This window comes from Thermobia domestica, chromosome 10, assembly GCF_964235325.1.
Source record: "Thermobia domestica chromosome 10, izTheDome1.hap1.1, whole genome shotgun sequence".
Classification (NCBI taxonomy): Eukaryota; Metazoa; Arthropoda; class Insecta; order Zygentoma; family Lepismatidae; genus Thermobia; species Thermobia domestica.
In genome coordinates this window covers 56127235-56149394 of record NC_137463.1, presented here as the reverse complement: position 1 = coordinate 56149394, position 22160 = coordinate 56127235, and the positions used below count along the sequence as shown (strand labels likewise).

Genomic DNA, 22160 nt, shown 5'->3' with positions numbered 1-22160 from the left:
AGAATATAAGGGGGTTTTAAACCACTGAACCATTTTGCACACTAACACTTTGGAGAGAAAAAGAACAAATACTACTACTGACGGGTTATTATTAGCGTTGGTCACAGAGACTGTTTGCGCCGTCAACAGAATGTCTACTGCACACAACGATGAATGCTGGTTTTAGCTGTGGCTTTTCTAAAGGAGGTTGCAGATCGTAAGAGCAGTTCTTTCACCATTCTGATTGTGGCAAATGGGCTCCAGTTCCTCCTACCAGCCACCATTTACCCCGCTAGAACAACGAGGAGCGGAAACGTAGTCTTGCTACGGTGATCGTATAGGATTAGGTATATTTCGTTCCCTAGCAAATGGACTTCATTTATGCCTACGTAACACACACAATAGCCTTCTCCATGCTAGACGTTGTTTCTCTTTAAACACTCAAGGGACCTCAACTTACATTTAGCATAATTAGATTTTACACTCTGTGTGTGTCTGACAGTGACTAGAAACTCTGCAGATAAGATTAAACACTATTTGTGTATGCTTAAATTTTAGTTTCGCGTTATGTGTGTGGTGTAGGCGGGGGGAGATAGAGAACTTTGACATTCTGTGGAATGACCTGAGTATAATGGCCCCGTATTTACAACAATCACGAAGTCCAGGTTGACGTCATAATCTTCTTTTAAGGGCTACAGAATATACAATATACTGAGAAAATTTGAACATTATAATTTGCGTTTACAAAGTTTGTAAACTTGTGTTTAATACTTCTTGATTAAGCGTTTTACTACGTACTATGCCGGCCTATAGATTACCAAATGCTAAGGAAGTATGTCAGATAATCTGCATATACTATATTCACATATCTCTACCTGTATTCCAGAGAATATTATAAACTCGAACCTCAGATCTACACAAAGTTCTCAAAACAAATCTTATTCCCCTTAATTACGTTCAGTAAATATTAAAAGATCAACTGGTCAAATCACAAATAGTTTGTAATTGATTTAATTACTGAAAGAATAATAATAATAATCAACAAGAAAGCTCGTAAATAAAAGATAACTAAGTCTTTTAGTTTAATGCTCCGTGATTATGCTCTTTAGGCTAAGGGAGACATATGACTAAGACAAGTGAATGATGATGAAATAATTGGCGGAATGAGAATGAGGGAGGAAACGGGAGTACTTCGAGAAAACCCACGGATATAATGTTGTCCGCCACAAACTTACTTGGCCACAGTTCGAACCAGAGATCCCACGCACTTTAGGTAAACATTCTGCCACTGAGCTACAGTGCCCCCCTTTATGAGGATACTAATATAAAAACATAATGTAAATAAAAGTCTACTAAGCAGTCAAAAGTTCTTGTTGCATTGTTAAAATTCTCATGCTTTCAATCTAATTAAAATAATACAAGGAAAGATAAGAACTAACCTACAGATCTTTGGCATGAGAGACCCGAGTTCGATTCCTGGCATGAGCACGTGGAGGTTTGAATTCCACATTAAGCTGTAGGTCCATATGCCAGAATCTCATAAAATTTTATTGGTTTAATTTATTTCAACTAAATTTTTATATTTAAAGATTCTGTCATTTTTTATTAAAAAATCAGATTTCCAATATCGTTTACAAAATATGAAATAGTAGTATTTTGGACATAAGTATAAGTAATGTTATTTGGTACTTCAAAACTAATGTTTTGTAAATGGTAAACCCTATTCACCAGTGGCGGATCTAGAAGATAAAAACTGGGGAGGAGCAGTTAGAACCCGAACTTTGATAGGTATATCCTGAGTTTACTATAAATTTTCAAGAATATATAATAGTTTAAATTATTTTTGTCACTTAAAAAACTGGGGGACCTAGGATACCCCCGGTCTAGATGCGCCACTAGTATTTACTAATATATTCGTTATTTAGTATCACATGCACGCCTACTTTGTTAAATTATTTTCTTCTATTCGTAATACTCTTTGAATTCAATTGATCTTTCAGTTACATCCATGTGGACATCAGTTCATTTTCTTTCTGGAACATAGCAATCTAATTAAACATGTTTGCACAGATTCAGTGTTGTTCGTCAAACTGCAACTGTTTCAGAAACTGTTTCATATTATGAATCCAAACTACATACTTATGGTCTTACATGTAGTTTGTATAAGTACAGATATATTGCTTACACTTTGAGATATAGACCACTGTCTAAACATAAAACACATTATTGCTGTTCTTTTGGCATCTTGAATTAATGAGGTGATGAAATTTTAACTGACTGTCAAATGTAATGCCTAGATTTTTAATAGTGTTTATTTTCTCCGTTTTTACACCATTCACCTCATATTTACTGACATAATAATAATTAATTTTATTTGTATATATCAAAATTAATAATAATAATAATAATAATAATAATAATAATAATAATAATAATAATAATAATAATAATAATAATAATAAAGTAATAAATATATAGTTGGACCCGGATAACTTGAATCTTTTCACATTACCTTGAATTCTCCATAACACTCAGTGTTAAAATAACCTCTGTAAGTCGAATGGTTAAAAATTAGAATATCGATGAGTCGAATTTTAAGGGTTTCATCATAATTAAAAACTATGGTATCTCGAATTTTCGTATCTGCAAACCTTAATGAGTCGAAGTTTACCTCTGTAAGTCGAATTTCTCTTGATATATGAGAACGATAACTCAAAGCTATATCTCTATGCACATACGAAAATTGTCATTGTTGCTAATGTGTATTGTAATCGTGTTTTACCCATGTCTAGTAATTTATTTTTACCAGCCATCTTATTTGATTTAAAAAAATTTCACAACTTCGAGTAAGTAGTTAGCGTACGCGGCTTTGGCGTAGGAGACTCGGGTTCGATTCCAGGCGGGAGATCATGTGGTTCGGATTCCACGTTAATCAGTAGATCCACGTCTCATATAGCCTCGCTGCTCAACGGGACATTAAACCCAAAATCAACTTAACAACTTCGAGTAAAGGGATTATATAGTCACTTTTCATGAGTAACGCAGAACTTTAGTATCTCGAATTTTTATTTATTTCCTTCACCTTCGAGTTACCGTATTTCCACTGTACTACCACTACTACTACTACTACTACTACTACTACTACTACTACTACTAATAATAATAATAATAATAATAATAATAATAATAATAATAATAATAATAATAAAGGACAAAATTTTAGAAATAGGGAGATAAAGAAATAATAAAAACATGAGAAGTTTATGTATGAAATGACATGTAAGGAGTTCGTAATGATATTCTTTTGTCATGTGTTCGATCCTCAGTGTACAAAACGATATGATGTGTTTTCTGTGATAAACTATACGCCTTCGTGTATGTCACTAAATTACAGATCCTATTTTTTGTCCTTCATAGAGTTTTTCCTTTAAAACCAAAGAAACAATACACGTATTAGGTACGAGCTCAGCCGAGTACATCCGATCCAGATCAAACTTCAAATGATAGTAAACCTGGAAGTGCTTTAAAGAAACATGTGAAATATTATAGTTTGCAGATTTTCGTTCCCATGCTGAGAAAAAAAAATGTAGGTGGCGTACTTTAAAAGATAGGTTACATGCGTAATTCCTGTAGTTTTTGGACTTCACGTACAGCAGAAGTATAACTGAAAACGCATGTTTTATAATATTTTCTGTATAAATGTTCCATCTATACGTACTTTCCGTATACAACAATGTAGGCGGTCAGGATCTCACATACAAATGGACGTATATAACGTAGCTGACGAAGGTAACATAAGTATATGCATGTAATATACGGAAAACTGTTAGGTGTCAGACATCCTGGAACTACATGATGTAACATTTAAGGGCAGTGCCCCATATAGCATACGGATAACAAATGCTCCGTACTGATTTCTATAGTAAGCAAGTGGTACAATATACCGCTGTCCGGAGAACGGATTTTTATCTCTGCAAATTAGCTGTTGTCATATTAAAATGAAGGTCACATTTTGGAAAGGAAATAAACATCCATCGAACTCACCGGATCTTGTATGAAAGATTTGTTTAAAAAAATCAACGAAAGACGACTGATATTTCCTACGACTGAGAAACTCACACTAGTTGTATTCCCGCGTGTATAAGCTTACAATTCTAAATGTTGGGACTACTGTCTATGTTGCCAGGGCAATTTGAGATTCTAAACCCTTTTAAGTAAGTCTGTGATCCACTTAAAAGAACATTGAAAGCCAGAAGTAATTAAGCGGAGAATCCTTAACCTCTATTAACATGTAAACAACTCTAATTAACCTGGTAGTTAAATTGACAAACAAATCTTTTATTCACACGAAAGAAGTACACACACACACACACACACACACATATTCACGAAGTACACACATATATATTCACCATAAATTCTAATATGACAAAAACTGAACTTGTTTACAGGAGATAATGGTATGGACTCCAACATTTATTGCATTGTTGATTGTAATGGACATCCGTATTAATATTAATTATATCCTCTCCTAGTAATTTCTTCAGATGCTGTCTTGATATAGTTCAGATAATTAGGATTTTATTTCCTCAAAAATGGTAGACACATTCAAGTGAGTTACTTAACAAAACATTCTGTTATAAATTTTAGGCTTCTGAAAAATAAGCGTATTAAAACATCGTTAGATAAACATTTATTTTATTTTTGCCCTCTAGTGAACCACTGATTACATACTTTTATTATTGTATAAAATATATACAAGGGAAGGTTGATAAGTTCTCACCTTACCCAGGTTCAATCAAAGCTAGATTACAAGTTACATACGTTTATGAGGCTTATAATTTGTGAAGCTACTGTGCAAAATTGTGTTTGACTAAACCAATTTTAATTTTTTTTTCAAGTCCAAAGTGAGGATGTCAGCCCACGTCCCAGAAATTGGTAAATTTGAACACCGTGCATTCATCAAGTACCTCTTCCTAAAGAGACTCTCGCCGAAGGAAATCCAAAACAACCTTGCCACGACATTGGAGGAAAAGGCACCATCGCATGCCACTGTGAAGAAATGGACAGCGAACTTCAAACGTTGACAGTTTGGTCTGAACGATGATTCTAGGTGTGGCCCAGACCAATTTCAGTAACCTCTCCCAAGATGATTGACACCATTCACTGGATGATTCTCGACAATCTCCGAATCTCGCTTAAACAGATAAAGGACACATTGGGCATTAGTCATGGACGGGTGTGGAAAATTATTCATGAAGACTTCGGTATGAGGAAGGTCGCGGCAAAATGGATTCCGAAACTTTTGAACACAGATCAGAAGCGTGAACTGGCAGTTCAGCAGTAAGTCAGTTCTGTCCCAATTTCAAGTGGATAAGACCAATTTTTTTCAACGGGTGGTAACAGTGGACGAAACCTGGTTATATTTCTACGATCCCATGACAAAACAGCAATCGGATGAATGGTGCCACAGCATTCCTCTGCTAAGGTCCTTGCTACGGTCTTCTGGGATTGTGAAAGAATTCTATTGCTGGATTATCTGGAATCGGGTGAAACCAGCAATGCAACTAATTATACATCTCTTTTGGATAACCTGAAAGCAGTACTAAATGAGAAGAGACGTGAAAAGCTGTCAGATGTGCCTTCACACAAGGCACATCTGACATTGCAAAAATTAGAGGACCTACGATTTCAAATACAGGAACATCAACCTTATTTGCCTGATTTGGCTCCATCAGACTTTTATCTCTTTCCTAAATTGAAATGTTTCTAAAGGGAGCGCATTTCAATGGACCCGATGAGGTCACTTCTCAGAGGCTTGTTTTGCAGAGCATTCATCCGACTTCTATTTGTCTGGCCTGCAAGCACTGCAGCAGCGATGTGAAAATTGCATTGCACTACAAGGAAAACGTGTTGAATAAAAACACCAAGCTTGGCTTCCTATTCACTTATTTTCTTGAGCAGGCTGAGAACTTGTCAACCCACCCTCGTACAGGGTGGTAAGAAACTATTTGAACAAACTTCGGGAGCTGATTCCTAACACCGAAATAAGCTCAAAAGTCTTCTGGAACTTTGGTGAGTGAGGGATAGTTTCGGCGATATAAGGTGCCGAAGGTGTGGGAAAAATGAACTTCAGAGGACTCTAAATCAAAAACAACGCAACGTAGAGAGTGCTTTTTAGAACATGACACTCGAAGTCATATCTGCTCGATTGAAAAATGCATGCTTCAAACATCTGCAAGATATGTGCGAGGGTTTCTCCAAAGGAACGTAGAGATTACTTGCCAGGTTATAGGAGATGCCTACTTTCCATTGGAGAATCCCTTACACACATCTTGCGGAGGTTCTAGACCTTTCAATTAATAATTACAAAATATAAAAAAAGTAGTATAACAGATATATGAATTACTTAAGTATTCTTAAGCACATTATATTGAGCATCCTCCTTAGAGACAAAATTTTTGGAATCACTGAAACGATTGTTCTTCTATATCTAATTAAGAACTTATATACTAAATTTCATATCTCCTACTTAAGCGAATCCGTAAATTGACCATTTACTGAGTTAAAAAATGAAAATGTTATTACGTATTATATGAAGTTTCCCTACTCTTACCTTTAGGAACAGAATTTTTTAAAAAGGATAAAATGCACATTTATTTATTTTTAAGTAATATTTAATAGTATACCGAATTTGGCACTCGGAATGTGCTAGTTAGTTGTCAGTAAAATACAATAAATAATTAAGCTTTATTAACTTTATTTTATTATTTTCTTTGCAGATACTCCTGATGATATTCCAATTATAACAATAGAGAAAACAAAATACGCCGTTGGAGAACGAATAAAAGCTAACTGTACTTCGTTCTCTTCATTTCCAGCGGCAAATCTAACGTGGCATATAAATGGCAAATTGGTAAGTACAGTTCTATTATGTTGACAAAGTGTATTCTATTCTTTCTGAAGTATTTATGATGTAGTTCAAATATATTAATTAATTATTCGAATTAAGGTCATATTCAGACTTTGATTCTTGAAGCTTGTCTTTAGAGTTGAGTTGATTTTGAGTTTAACGTCCCGTTCAGCAGCGAGGCTATATGAGACGTGGACCTACTATTAACCTTTTTTTGGACCTACCTTGGCGTGGAATCAAACCCGATTCTCCCACGCCACAGGCGCGTACGCTAACCGCTTAGCCACGGAGGAGCTCACCTTGTCTTTAGAGTGTCAAGAAACTCCGTAAAGTATTTTCTGGGCTAGTTTGAGGAGACTTGAAGTTAGCGTTATAAACTGGTATCATTTTAACGTGATTATTTGTTTGGAATAACTTCATAAGCTGATAATTAAGTTTGTCAGTTCACATTTAGAATACAGTATGTTAATCAATAGTGTAACGATTGGCAACTACACTCAAAGTGCAAGTCAAACTGCTTTTAAGAGAGAGAAACGGTGGATCAGTGGTAAAGCGCTTATATCTGGTGTGTGGGGTCCCTGGTTCGATTCCTCGTCAAATATATTTGTGGTGGACAACATGCTGTCTGTAGGTTTTCTCAGAGTACTCCCACTTGCTCATTCCATCAGTTCTTCCATCATCAATTGCTTGGTTTAATCACCTTTTCCCTTAGCCTAAGGAGTGTAATCCTTGGACCTTAAAGATTTCATTTCATTTTTTTAAAGAAAAAAGTAAATAAATTTTAGCGTATACCACCTGCGCGTGCGTTACTGTGGGCAATATTTTTCATCGTTTATTGCCCCTAATTTCCATTTCTCTTCGTCCTCGATATTGAATGCAAGTGAATAACGTAAATACCCCGAAAAAAAGTACCAAGTCCCCTTTCGCCCCTCTGAGGGTATGACCTACCCTCGACATAGGTGGATAACCTGATCCGTTCATTCGCTGATTGATTTTTTTTTTTTTTTTTTTTGTGCCTACTTAACCATCAGTGAAATTCTATAAGTCAAACCCTACAGTTTAAATTGGGATTTCAAGAACTGTAGTGCATTTGGCTCCATTACATCAGAAATTATGCTCATTACTTTGCATACCACAGACACACTTACTAGGCTTCAGGCCAGTAAGATTATCTCCCCTTGTGGCTGCTCAAATGCAATCTTTCGATAGCTATAAAATCCAAAATGGTAATAAAAAAAATCTCATAATTACTTTCGCTATCTCGTAACATCTTTGGTCTTTAAAATTCTAGTATTGAAACCAAAATTATCATATCTAGAACTTCTGGTTTCAGATATCATAGCAGGATAATGATAGGGTGCTTGTGTTTCAAAAAAGGTTAACAATGGACCGTAACTAGGGTATTTTGCAATATTGCATGGCCTATTATTGCTTCAAAGACCACAGTTTCATTTTGTGTTCGAAATATGTTCTAGAACTTAGGGGGCAGTATTTTACAGCAGTTCTGAACTGATTTATTTTAGCGCGAAATTTTAGAATTTAATACTCATGAAGAATTTAATAATAATTAGTTAAATTCGAGACAGACTGTACCAGCCAATATCTTCAGCGGTAGCAATAATACTTATCGCTATATAGAGTAATTATAAAAATTGATTGATTTCACTATCATAGTAGACATTATTTATAATAAAACGTCAAACCACTACAAGGTCTGATCCTATCCTCCCTATGGTTATACCTATGGGACTAACTCAAGGTTCCATGAATTCAACATCACTATCTTAAAAGCAGCTCGCACTCATCACTGCCAAAGTGGTTCACCCTAATAAGATTTGTACTTGGTCAAACTGACGTTGAATACTCTTAATGAAGCTCGTGTTAGGTCGATCTGGCTCCTATTTACCTCCTTGACTTCACACTCGCTAAGAGACAGGCCCGTAGCCAACCCAAAAATGTAGGAGAGGCGGTAGTAGTTAGGGGGGCCGATCCAACCATATTAAGTTCATCACCATATCATAGTTCATTTACAAGCCTACCGTGAAAATTTTAGGGGGTCAGTAAAAATTTAGGGGCCTGGAGCCTCTAGACCTCCTGGATACGGGTCTGTTAAGGGCTCGAACTTGCTTTTCTCAGTGGATCACGTACTTGCACGGACACAAGCACTAGCGCCCTATCCACAGAGCTGGTTATATTCGTGCCATAGCTGAATTGTTTTGGCCTGAGATCCGTGCAGGCATCTATTCTTGAAATGCTGAAATCGTATAGAAAACATTTATGGTTATCTCTTACCGTTTTTGCTCTAGTATTTGTCGACAAATATATAGACTAAGGTTTATAAGAGACAAGTGGCCCTACATAATCACAGCGCCTTTTGAAATTATATAAAAAAATGTAATCTGCTTTAATAATATTCATATCGTTTTCATAATTCAACGTCGTTTACAGTTTAACGAATTTCAGATCATTAAGGCTACCATCTAGAAAATTTTCTGTTCTTGTCTCCTTTTTACCTTTCTCGCTTTACTGAAAGGAACATAAACTCGGTCACTTACACAGTCATATCTTTTTTCTACTCCAGCAGAAAATGTTCAAAAGGAGACCAACTTGAGTAAAGTAGTATCATTTCTCTTTTAGACAACGCCACTCCCTATCATCATTTTGAAGTACTATCGTTACCACGAAAACTGCATCGCCTACGGGAAATTCTTTCTAGTCTTTTCTTACAGTTTGTCTTCCTAATGAGTCTTTATTTGTTATTTTCATTCCTTTTCCTTTTCATGAAGATTCTGTTTAAGGAAAAACGTCTAGTAATTTATTCTAGCTTTCACTAAATATGATTTTCATAAAGTTTGTTGAAGCTTACATTTCTTAATTGACGTGTTCTAAGTTCTCTTCTTCAACTTTAGTATTTACTGCATCTTGAAATTGACTTGTAAAAGTAACCTTTGATATTTAACACACACACTCACATCCTATTTACTTAAGTGTGCGCCAAACATCGGGATGAAATATGATCAATTCTTTAAACTTCTTAACTACATGCAATTGCATAAATATTCAATGTAATGCAGTGGGACTTCAATAACCCGAAGCTGAAGGACTGGGCCTCGGCGACTCAGTGGTAGAGCGCTCATCTCTAGTACACGGGGTCCTTGGGTCCATCCCAGCTCGCGCCAAGTAAACTTTGTGATAGAGAAACGCCGTGTTTATAGGTTTTCCCGGGGTTCTCTCTATTTCCTTCCACTTTCTCCATTCCAACATTTCCTTGATTTCTCATCATCATCATCTTTAGCCTACCGTGCATAATCGTAGGACGTAAAACTTAAAGTTTTCAAAGCTGAAGAGAATAGACAAAAATAGGAAATAGATAAAAATTCGGTATCGAGTTTTTCGAGTAATGAAGGTTCGAATTATTTAGATTACCCTAATAAAAATTCGAGATACCAAGGTTCCGCGTCCATCATTAAAGGTGAATATAACCTCTATATATAAGAAGTTGTGAAAGTTTCCTAAATAAGTTAACTAGGAAAAATAAAATACTGTACATGTATTGTTTTGTCGGTTAACTTTCATATGCAGAAATCAGTAAAACACAATTACAGTACACATTATCAACAATGACACGACTAGCAAAAATGGCAATTAAATAAAAACACAGAGCTATCACTTCGAGTTATCATTTAATTTCATGGATACACCATCACTAGGTCATGGAAATACCGTCAAATGATACAATACGTCTTATCATTGTCTTCAATTATTTCTTAAAAGGGTCTAATTAAAATGCCATCAATCGTTATTTCTCATTGTAGTCAGCAATGCCTTCCAAGAGCAATCTCACGAAAACGCCATCTATCGATATCACTCATTATAATTATTAATTACTTCCAAGAGCAGACTCATGGAAACATTATATTAAAACTTGATATTTTTATTGAGATATACTTTGAAACAGCATATTAGGATATAAAATTTTCGTTCCTATAATTTTAAGAACCTATGTCATTATAAAGTTAGTTTGTATCAAAGGACACACTGGGTCCTCAAGCAATTTACGTCTGTTACTAGAAGAATCATCATGAATTTGACACACCTGTCATGAACCAAGATGAGATTAATCTCTTCAAAGTCCTGAGGTTAGTTGTTTAATTGTTTTTCTTAGCAACTCTAGTATTACTGTCTGCATGGAATATTTCCCTCACCAAATATGGCACATTTAGGATTATAAAACTTATTGAAGGTTTCTCATAACGTTCCCGAGATGGGAGTAGTACAGTTAAGTGTAACTTTAGCTAGAATATCAAAACTAAATAATAATTTGTTATTACAATAACCATACGTTATTATAATATAATACTATTTAATCTAATTAGAGAAGAAAGTGTCGTAATGAGATGAGGTTCCCTATAGATTTTTAAAGTTATTCTGAATCTTGAAAGAAGCAAATTTTGCTTAGAGTGATATGTAACAAGTTACAATATCCTGTCAAGTTTTGCATTTGAGAAATTCAATTGTGTGCCAAATATAAAAAAGTTACTTATACAAGATAATTGCAAGATACAATAAAAACTAAAAATCAAGAAGAGAACTTAAAACATGTCAATTAAGAAATGTAAGCTTAAATAAACTTTATGAAGATGATATTTAGTGAAAGTTAGAATAAATTACTAGAAGTTTTTCATTAAACAGAATCTTCATGAAAAGGAACAAAAATATTAAATAAAGACAGAAAATTTTCTAGATGGTAGCCTTAATGATGTCAAATTTGTTAAACTATAAATGAACTTGAATTTTGAAAATGATATGAATATTAATAAAGTAATTTATCTTTTTTATATAATTAAACTATAATTATGTAGGTCCACTGTCTTTTATAAACCTCTGCCTATCTGTTCGTTGACAAATATCAGAGCAAAAAGGAAAGAGATAACGACAAATCTTTTTTTAATAGGTTTCAGCCAGTGGAGGATCTAGAAGTGGATCTGGGATGGCGGATCTTACTCATAGAAGTATTAATGCTACAATATACATGAAGATCCGTTTTTGGTTTATCTTATTAAGACTACAACTAAACGCAATGGAAATACGACACACATCAGCATACGTGTTTAACGTTAGTAAGTAAGCAATCTAGAGTGTACGACTGTCTTACTGATTGTTTTACATAAACCTCTTTCTGGTTGAGAGCAAGAAAAACTATGACTCGTCGGAGAATATAACTCTTAAGTAAACCTACCTGTTGTTAAAAACAAAGAAAAATATGACTTATTGGAATATATTACTGTGTTACGTAAACCTATCTGTGGTTGAGAAGAAAGAAAAATATACGACTTTGTACCATGTTGCGCTCTTACGTTAACCTGTCTGTTGTTGAGAACAAATAAAATATGGCTTCGGACCCTGTTGTTCAGTTACGTAAACCTGTTTGTTGTTGAGAACAAAGAACAACAAAACTCTGCGACAATTTCCGGTGGAAAGTTATGCGAGCTTAAGATAACTTTCGTCTTTGATTTTGCAGTTGCTCCTTTTACAAGCAACATAGCGCTACTGTGGGTGTATAAAATGCAATTTTAAAGGGAAAAGAAACTATTAAGAATGATATGACAGAACATACAGGCCCGTATCCAAGGGGAGCACGAAGGCCGCCACTAAATTTTTACTGCCCCTAAAACTTTCACAGTACACAGTAAAAAATGGTTCTGTTAATTCAATTAAATTTTAACCCAGAACAGTGGCTCCAGCGTGATTACCACTATGCGGTGTTAATTCAACAGACCCTGCGGTGTTAGCGTTTAACACAGGGGGTGTGTTACGTTTTTAACACACAGTCGGTGTTGAGCGGTGTTAATTTCGGATTTGTGTTAGTATTTTCGGTGTTGATTCGACATCATGTCAGGGTCGGTAGTGTGGGGAAAAGTGTTGAGTGTTATTTCTGGCGGTGTTGCACCAACACGAAGAAAGTAACACTGTGGGTAATGTGTTAATTATTTTGTGTTAATATTACACCATGTCAAGTATTAATATAACACAATCCCTGTTATTTCAACATCATTTTCTTATTATTTCAACACACAATCTGTCATAATTCAAGGCCATATAAGTAACCATTTTGGTGTTAAATCAACACTCCCTATGTTAAAATTCAAGGTCAGACCACCAGATTAACACCGTTTTTGTGTTAGTTCGACTCCATTTCTGTGTTACTACGACACTTATCTCGGTGTTGATATAACTCTGTGTGTAGTGTTGATAGAACCATTTTTCTGTGTTGGAAAAGCTTGTGGTGTGCATGCTTAAGATTACAGAAGATTCTACTTTTAAAATAAGAATAGCAAACTACAGAACACTTCATTTAGAAAATCATCATAAACTTTTATGTCGTCCTCCCCAACACTTACTGTGAAATATTTCTTGTTGGTTCGAAACACAAACTTCACTAACAACTTGTTCAAGAATAATAGGAAACTCTTACCTATATCCTTATAGTATGTTTGCTCCTTAATAGTGTTTCTACTGGTTTTCCGTCATTTTTGAAATAGTCCCCTTTGTTGATTGATGAGCTCCACTGCAGTGTAGAAGTGGCACAGTAATACGGTGTTGTTTCTAGCTGTTGACATATTTCTTCAGGAACATTATGTAAAACAATGAGAACACATCGTGTGGTTTGCACTTTGAAATTTTGCGAATACCTGGATTTGTTTAAGTATGCTTTCTACTGTGTTTGACTGTAACATCAGGCATAAGCCTTTATAATTAGATGGCCAGCATATTTGGCAATCCCGCAGAAAACAACACCGAAGATTATACACTTGTGTTAATTTAACACAGAGGCTGTGTGTCATTTCAACTACTGGTATTTGACACACAATCCCAATGGAGAATGAGTTGGTCTAACCATCTGTTGGTGTTATATTTTAACACAATTGTGTTAACACATAGGCATGTCGTTGAAATAACACAACGATTTTTTTACAGTGTAGTCTTGTAAGTGAACTATAATATGGTTGGATCGGGTCCCCTTAACATTTACCCCTCCTGCACTTATGGGCTGGCTACTTGCCTGAGAAAATATTGTGAAAAAATATATCGTCGTCGGCAATTCAAAACCTGCTATGTGACATTTTCGGCCATTTTGAGATAATAGTACTATCTGGTGCAGCTTTTAGACTCTTTTGATGTAAAAAACTGTTAATTGCAGCATTTCAATAGTAGTGCCGAAAAACAATTCCTGTTATGTGAACGTCGTCATTCAAAACCTGCTATGTGTCACATAGCAGATTTTGAATCCATGTGTCACTTTGTTATTCATAAAATTTTTGCACATGCCAGCTTTTGCTTCTAAAAAGACCGCGTAATTTTGGTGTTAGTTCTCGATGAAATGTGACGAAGAGAGTAAGGCTTATTACTACTGTTAAACAGAGAAGGAAGTGTTTCATGTTATTGCATAAAATAGTGACAGTGTTTTATGTTTCTTTATTGTAATTCATTCAGAATGTCATTACTCGAGTCACTCACGGAGCAGGAAATACTTGCCGAGGTCTTTGATCAAGCCGATGATATTGTTGAAGAAGGAGAGTCACAAGTTGCCACCATTACTTTGCCAGTTATCAACATGGAAGAGACGAGTGAATAAAAAGATAATTGTGTTCAGGGGAGTTTAAAAATTTTCATTTCAGACGAATATGTTGAAGATATATGGCTACATGAGCCAGTAATTCAGGTAGCAGAAGAGAAGGCATTTTCAGACCGTAATGTCTCACGTAGCTTATTATTACCCATAATGTCTCTTGATTCAAGCGCTAAAGATTCTAAAAGTGATTCACATCCTCCACAAGTGCAAGTTGCAAGAAAGCGGAAGAAGGGCAGTATGAAACTGGAAAACCAGGAGAAGCGTTTAAAGGGGGAAGCGTACACTGGATTTCGTAAAACTAAATCAGAGAAATATAAGCTGGAATGTGAAAAATCAAGCAGGAAATTGGGCCCACGGTGTAACCACAAGATGGAGAAAGCAAAATCGGATCGTAGTTTCCTTTGTGCAACCATTACCGATGAAAAAAGAGAAGAAATATTCTCCGATTTCTGGAAGCTGCACAGCTGGAAAGCTAAGCGCGAATTTGTAAAGTCCATGACTGACACAAGAGAACCAATTCGACGTCGTCAAGGGAATCCAAGCGAAATTAAGAAACATGAAGGTCATGACTGTTATCTAAAAAATGCAGCCGGTTCAAAAGTTCTTGTTTGTCGCCAGTACGAAATGAGAAATTACATTCATATGATGTGGACGAAAATGGGTTGATGAAAAATGACAGTGAAGAAGAAGGAATCAGAAGTGAAGAAGCTTCAGGGATCAAGGCTACACCGTGGGTGAAAGCTGTTAGCAAAAGGTCAGAGAGACATAAAAATGCTGCTGTAAAGACATAGGCTATGGATGACTGGTTAGGATTACTGCCCAAAGTTCCTAGCCATTATTGTCGTGCATCCTCAAGCAGAGTTTATGTCGAAAGTACGTTTTTCAGTGAGGCTCCAGTCATGTATCGTGTATTTCTCAATTGGTGCAAAGAGAATTCACGTTTGCATTCGTCGATTCGTTCATTTCAGTGTCACTTGAAAAAGAGAAACATTTCCATCTTTAAGCCGTGGAAAGATCAATGTGATAAGTGTGCAGCCTATACAAGTGGGAATTTAAACAAGGAAGAGTACGATGTACATCGTACAAGAAAACAAGAAGCTCAAGATGCGAAAAACAGCGCCAAAGCTTCTGCGAGTGAGGAAAAGCTTGTGATTGAAATTGACTTGCAGAGCACTCTACTCAGCCCGAAACTTGAAGTTAGTTCTCATTATTACAAACAAAAGCTGCAAGTTCATAACTTCACAGTATATTCGCTCAACAACAAAGAGGTCACTCTCTATGTGTGGCATGAAGCAAATGGCGGAATAACGAGCAACGAATTCACTTCATGCATTGACAATTATATATTAGGATATCCAGAGAAGTTTAAGCACAGACGGTTGTAGTTACCAAAACAGAAACAGATTCTTGGCGAGCATGCTTTCAAATCTGGCTGTAAAGAAGAACATTATCATAGAACAGTTAATACTAGAAAGAGGCCACACATACATGGAAGTTGACAGTGTGCATTCTTCCTTAGAGAGAGTTTTTAAATCACCGATTTACTCCCCATCGGATTACATTGCAAGAATGCGTGTGGCTCCAGTAGATAGTAAGAAGTTCAACATAAAAGTATTATCGTTTGACTTTTTCAACAATTATGAAGAGAAAGCCTGCCTGAGTTCCCTCAGACCCGGTCGTAAAGCCGGAGATCCTACAGTTAATGACATCAGAAGCCTGTTATATCTCCCTTCCGGAGGAATTCAGTTCAAGCTTCGCCATCCCGATAATTGGAAAAATCTGCCCCAGAGGCGATCCAGTACCAGTTATGCCACTACTATCCCTAAAAAGCTCCACCATGGACGTATACCGATTACCAAATCTATATATGATGATCTGATTGCTCTGTGTTCCTTTATTGAAGATGAAGACACAAAATGTTTTTATAAAAATTTGCCTTACAAATAGACATAATGTTTTCTCGTCGTGTCAGTTATTCTTTTGAGTTTTATGTTTACACATTAAAAGTTTCACTGTACAAATTAGTGCTTTTATTCCATTTTGAAACATAGAAGGAATCTGAAAAAATCTAAATTTCAGATTAATATCAGTAATACGGAAGAAGAAAAAAGCTGCCATGTGCAAATTAATACGGTCAAAACCTGCTGTGTGCATTAAGGAATTAATTATATATATATATATATTGGCTTTCTTTTTAAACCTATTTTATTATGACTTGAGAAGGTATCGAGTTACGTGCAGCATCAAATATTAATTATAACATCACTTTTATAAAGCGAAAAATCTAACCAGGATACTGTTTTTTGTTTCTCCTGAAAAATTTATAAAAATGCACATAGCAGGTTTTGAATTGCCGACCACGATATAAATTATGTAGTAGATTCGGTAACAGTGTTTCTTTCAGAAAAAAATTTCGAGGGCACACTTAATGTTTCAGAGGGGCACATATTATTTACGTACGGTACTATTCTATTTATTATTATTATTATTATTATTATATTACACACGTGTTAGTTTGCTCTCCTTTGGGGGCACTCTCAGAGCTCCGGGAGCAGTGCCCCCAAAAAGACATGTCTGGAAGATCCACTGCTTGATAGTATTTAGAAATAATTAATGCATATCTCAAAACGCTTACTTGGAATTTTCCAATGAACCAACTTTATTTAAATCACGTGTTGTCTTAATAAATATTAAAATAGGCCTTATTAATACGTATTACACAATATTTAAGAGAAATTCTACATGCAGTATGATCAACGTTTATACTTTGCGAACATAAGGAATGATATATTTTGTTACATATCATTCTCCAACAGAATACATTTCTTATAAGATTCGGTATAAAATTAAGTAGTAAGAGGAACTTTTTTTCAATACAATACTTTCTTTGCAATAGTTAGATTAAATTGAATTATATTACAATAACCTAAGTATAATTGTCACCAGCGAATTACTATTTCGTTTAGAAATTACCGCTTGTTACATTGAATTGTGCTTCTCCCATCTTGGGAACGTTATAGGTAAACCGTCAATGAGTTTTAAACTCCGACTAAATATAGTTTTCTTTTTTTAAAGAGAGAACTAAATATTCCATTTTGACAGACATAAGAGAATTTGCTAATAAATAAATAAATAAATAAAGGGTTATCTTCTGTACCGCGGGACCAATTTTACAAAATTTACCAGATGAATTGGAGAACGTATTTTAATTTGTGAGGAAGAGTGAGTGAAACTCAAGTGAGGGGAATAGTTGAAGTTAAGAAAATACTTGTTGTTAGTTGTTTTTGATGTAAGCGGTACTATATATAGAGGCGGAAACAACTATTTGACGGAGAGGTATACTTATTATTCTTTATGGGAAAGGCAGTGTGGAAATTAACGTAAATGACAAGATTGTCAGATATCGTGTTTGAATAATATCGAGTTGTACAAAAATGAGGAGTGTCAGTCGTAGAAATAGTGTGGAAGACATAGTCTACTAAACAGACGAATTGAAACTAATTGAAACTACGGAAAAGAAGAGTAACATCTAACCAAAACCTTATCTAATATAACCTAACTTAGGACATTTTAGTACTTTTTGCATTATATTTCGTATCTCTCCCAGACGTGCATTTTATGACATATAAAGTGTTTTTCCACTATGCATGTTTATCCCCCTGCTGCGCTCCTGCCCTGATTCGGTTAGATAGGATTCGTGCTTTTGAGTGACCACCTAGCACAAGTTGGTACGTGTCTTATGCAGTAGTTTTAATACCTATACATAAGCTTCTTACTCCAAACAATTACACATTGTTGAACTGACTCATTCATTGATTCATCATCTATATACAGGATGTTTCAGGGAGAAAGCGCAATACTTCTGTCAATGACAATATGGGTGATTCTAAGAAAAATAAAGTTCATATGAACATGGGTCCTATTCTCAACAATTTGAAAGCTACAGGTTGTAAACCTTTTTTTTGCTTGTTGCTGCTCACTCTCTATTTATTTTGCAGAAACTAAACACCATGCATTTGAAAAGATACGGAATGGCCTTTCAAATGGTAGAAAATATATACATGTTCAATCGTGAATTTGCAAGTAAAATTTTCGAAGAAAATTTGGGAATCGCGCTAGCATCCAATTCCTTTAAATAAACTTAACTTACCCACACTCGTCAACGTCAAACCATGAATCTTGTAAGTTTATAACAACAAATCCGTTCATTTTTTCTTATTCATGTTTTATATCACTTGTCGCATACATGTAAAACGAACTCTCGACATGTTTGCTATCACAACTGCTTTCACCAATAAGATATTAAAGTGAAGACGGATAATTTATTATCAATGTTACATTATAGATCACTCAAAATAGAAACTTTATTCTGTAAATGTTTAAATATATATATATGAGAAGTACATCTCTTTACAAAATTATATATTTTTGTAATTAAGAGGGAGAATCATAAACTAAGACTGCGAGACCAATAGTTCTTGAGTTTCTTCTGATATGGAGGAGTGATTAATGTGTGGTAATTTTTAAACATGGAAATTTCAACTGTGTAGAGTTTCAGCCCCGCCACCTAGGGCGGTAGTTCTAGATAAACACAAATGGTGACTCGTTTGGAAAACTTGTCTTGCGAAGAAATCCGCTCAGTTATTCGATTTCTATGGCCGAAACAGGTAACTGAGGCTGAAATTCACATGCAGTTGGTAAAGATTTACGGAGAGACTGTACTTTCTCGTCAGCATGTCGCAGAATGGGGGTTAAATTCCAAAGTTGGGCGTCCGTTTCCAGCAAAATTTTTAAAATTTACAGGGAAGATATGGATAATTTAATCGTTTGTGTGCTTGATAATATATATGGATCTTGAAAAATAACTTTATTTGTCAAATTACTACTTGAAGCAAGGTAACAGAATAGTTGATTTGTGGGAAACTAATGAGCATTTATACAATAAATAAATATGAATTTAAAACTAATATCGATTATTTTCGTTTATATTTACATACTTCTCTTTCTCACCATACTAGCGAGGATAAAAACGAGTGAACGTGGACTTAAATTGGATAGGGACTGTATATTACCTTACAGTATATTCTTCAGATTCGAAGTCATTAATTTGTTTAAAATTGATCTATGCTTTCCGGAATTGTGCTTATATGTGTTTATTCATTGATCCACCTTGCCCCCACTTCAAACAGGAATTTTCAAAAATCATGGGATACAGTTTCAACTATTTTAATTAAATAATTAATAATAACCAAGTTCAAATTTCCTTAGTTGGTACGATCGTGAGATATTCACTTTTACATTTAAATTTTGATCCTTTGTACCTCCCTTAGGATATACATTTTAATCAAACCAACACAACAAAAATCTAGGTTCCGCTCACCATGGTTCACTCACGCACCAAAAATATTCAAAATTGATGCAGAGGATCGATGCATCAACGGAATAAATATGGTAGCAATTCGCGGAGAAACATTATCAAATTCACTTTTCCTTAGATGCATTTCGCCAACCCCCCCCCCCACCTTGGAGTTTCGAAAAAAAAACTATGCCAATCGTTTGTGCTACGTTTGTGCCGGAATATACCGCAAAAATTTTTGTTTGTACCACTTCCGGTACGAAGTTATAAGGGTTTTAAAGTGGGGGGGACTGGAGAAACAGCAGCCTACAAACTTGGAATTTCGAAACAAAACCTATGGCAATCGATTGTGCCACGTTTGTGCCGGAATGTACCGCAAAAAGTTTCGTTTGTACCACTTCCGGTACGAGGTTTTAAGAGTTTTAATGCGGGGGCTGGGAAAACGGCAACCCCCTACCTTGGAATTTCGAAACAAAACCTATGCCAATAGTTTGTGCTATGTTTGTGCCGGACTGTACCGCAAAAATTTTCGTTTGTACCACTTCCGGTACAAAGTTACAAGGGTTTTGATGTGAAGGGCTGGGGAAACGGCAGACCCCCACCTAGGAATTTCAAAAAAAAAAAAAAAAAAAAAAACCTATGCCAATCGTTTGTGCTACGTTTGTGCCGGAATGTACCGCAAAAATTTTCGTTTGTACCACTTCCGGTACGAAGTTATAAGGGTTTCGGAGTGGGGAGCTGGGGAAACGGCAGCCCCCTCTTAAAAATTTCAAAACAAAACCTATGCCAATCGTTTGTGCTACGTTTGTGCCGGAATGTACCGCAAAAATTTTCGTTTGTACTACTTCCGGTACGAAGTTATAAGGGTTTTAAAATGGGGAGCTAGAGAAACGGCAGCCTCCAAACTTGGACTTTCAAAACTAAACCTATGCCAATCCTTTGTGCTACGTTTCTGCCGGAATGTTCCGCAAAAATTTTCGTTTGTACCACATCCGGTACGAAATTATAAGAGTTTTGAAGTGGAGGGCTGGGACAGGGCAGCCTCTCACCTAAAAATTTTAAAACAAATCTTATGGCAATCGTTTGTGCTAGGTTTGTGCCGGAATGTACCGCAAAAATTTTCGTTTGTACCACTTCCGGTACGAAGTTATAAGGGTTTTAAAGTGGGGGGTTGGAGAAACGGCATCCTCCAAACTTGGAATTTCGAAACAAAACCTATGTCAATCGTTTGTGCTACGTTTTTGCCGGAATGTACCGCAAAAATGTTCGTTTGTACCACTTCCGGTACGAAGTTATAATAGTCTTAAAGTGGGGGGCAAACTTCAGAAACATCAAATTCTATACAAATAGAGATAGAAACATTGAGTTAACGGCAATCGTTAGTGCACTTAATAGCACTAAGCACTAACGTTAGTGCTATAATATTTTGGGATTTATTCAAGATTTTTGGTGTGTGGGGGGGGGCGAACTTCAGAAATATCAAATTCTATACAAATAAAGGTAGAAACATAGTGTTAACGGCAATTATTAGTGCATCATTAGTGCAAGTAAACGCACTAAGCACTAACGTTAGTGCTACTATATTTTGAGATTTATTCAAAAAATTTGGTGGGGCGGTTAACTTCAGAAATATCAAATTCTACACAAATAGGGATGAAACATGGGGTTAATGGCAAACGTTAGTGCATCGTTAGTGCACGTAAACGTACTAAGCACTATCGTTGGTGTTACCATATTTTGGAATTCATTCAAGATTTTCGGTGGGATGGCCAACTTCAGTAATTTCAAATTCTATACAAATAGAGATAGGAACATAGAGTTAACGGCAATCGTTAGTGCATCGTTAGTGCACTTAAAATACTAAACACTGACGTTAGTGCTACAATATTTTGGGATTTATTCAAGATTTTAGATGGGGGCCAACTTCAGAAATATCAAATTCTATACAAATAGAGGTAGAAACATGCAGTTAAAGACAATCGTTATTGCATCGTTAGTTCACTTAAATGCACTAAGCATTAAGGTTAGCATTACCATATTTTGGGATTTATTCAAGATTTTTGGTGGGGCCAACTTCAGAAATATCAAATTCCATACAAACATTTAGTGCTTTCTAGAAGCACTAACGATACACTAATGAATGGCATTAATATTTTGTTAGTGCTTGAAGTTGAAGCAAGTTCACCGTGCCCTCCAAAGATATTGTGCCTGTAGCACCTACACTAATGAAGTACTAACGTTAGGGGTTGGTGCACTAAGAACCACTAACAATTGCACTA

The 22160-nt window shown here is 35.6% G+C and overlaps 1 protein-coding gene across 1 annotated transcript in view; it reads left to right on the top strand.

Moving 5' to 3' along the window:
- LOC145661471 (uncharacterized) overlaps positions 1-22160 on the top strand; it is a 551403-nt gene that overhangs the window by 338687 nt on the left and 190556 nt on the right. The window contains exon 4 of the mRNA XM_081726783.1: positions 6762-6895. Within this exon, the coding sequence (XP_081582909.1) occupies positions 6762-6895 (134 nt within the window). The remainder of the gene's footprint in view (positions 1-6761; positions 6896-22160) is intronic.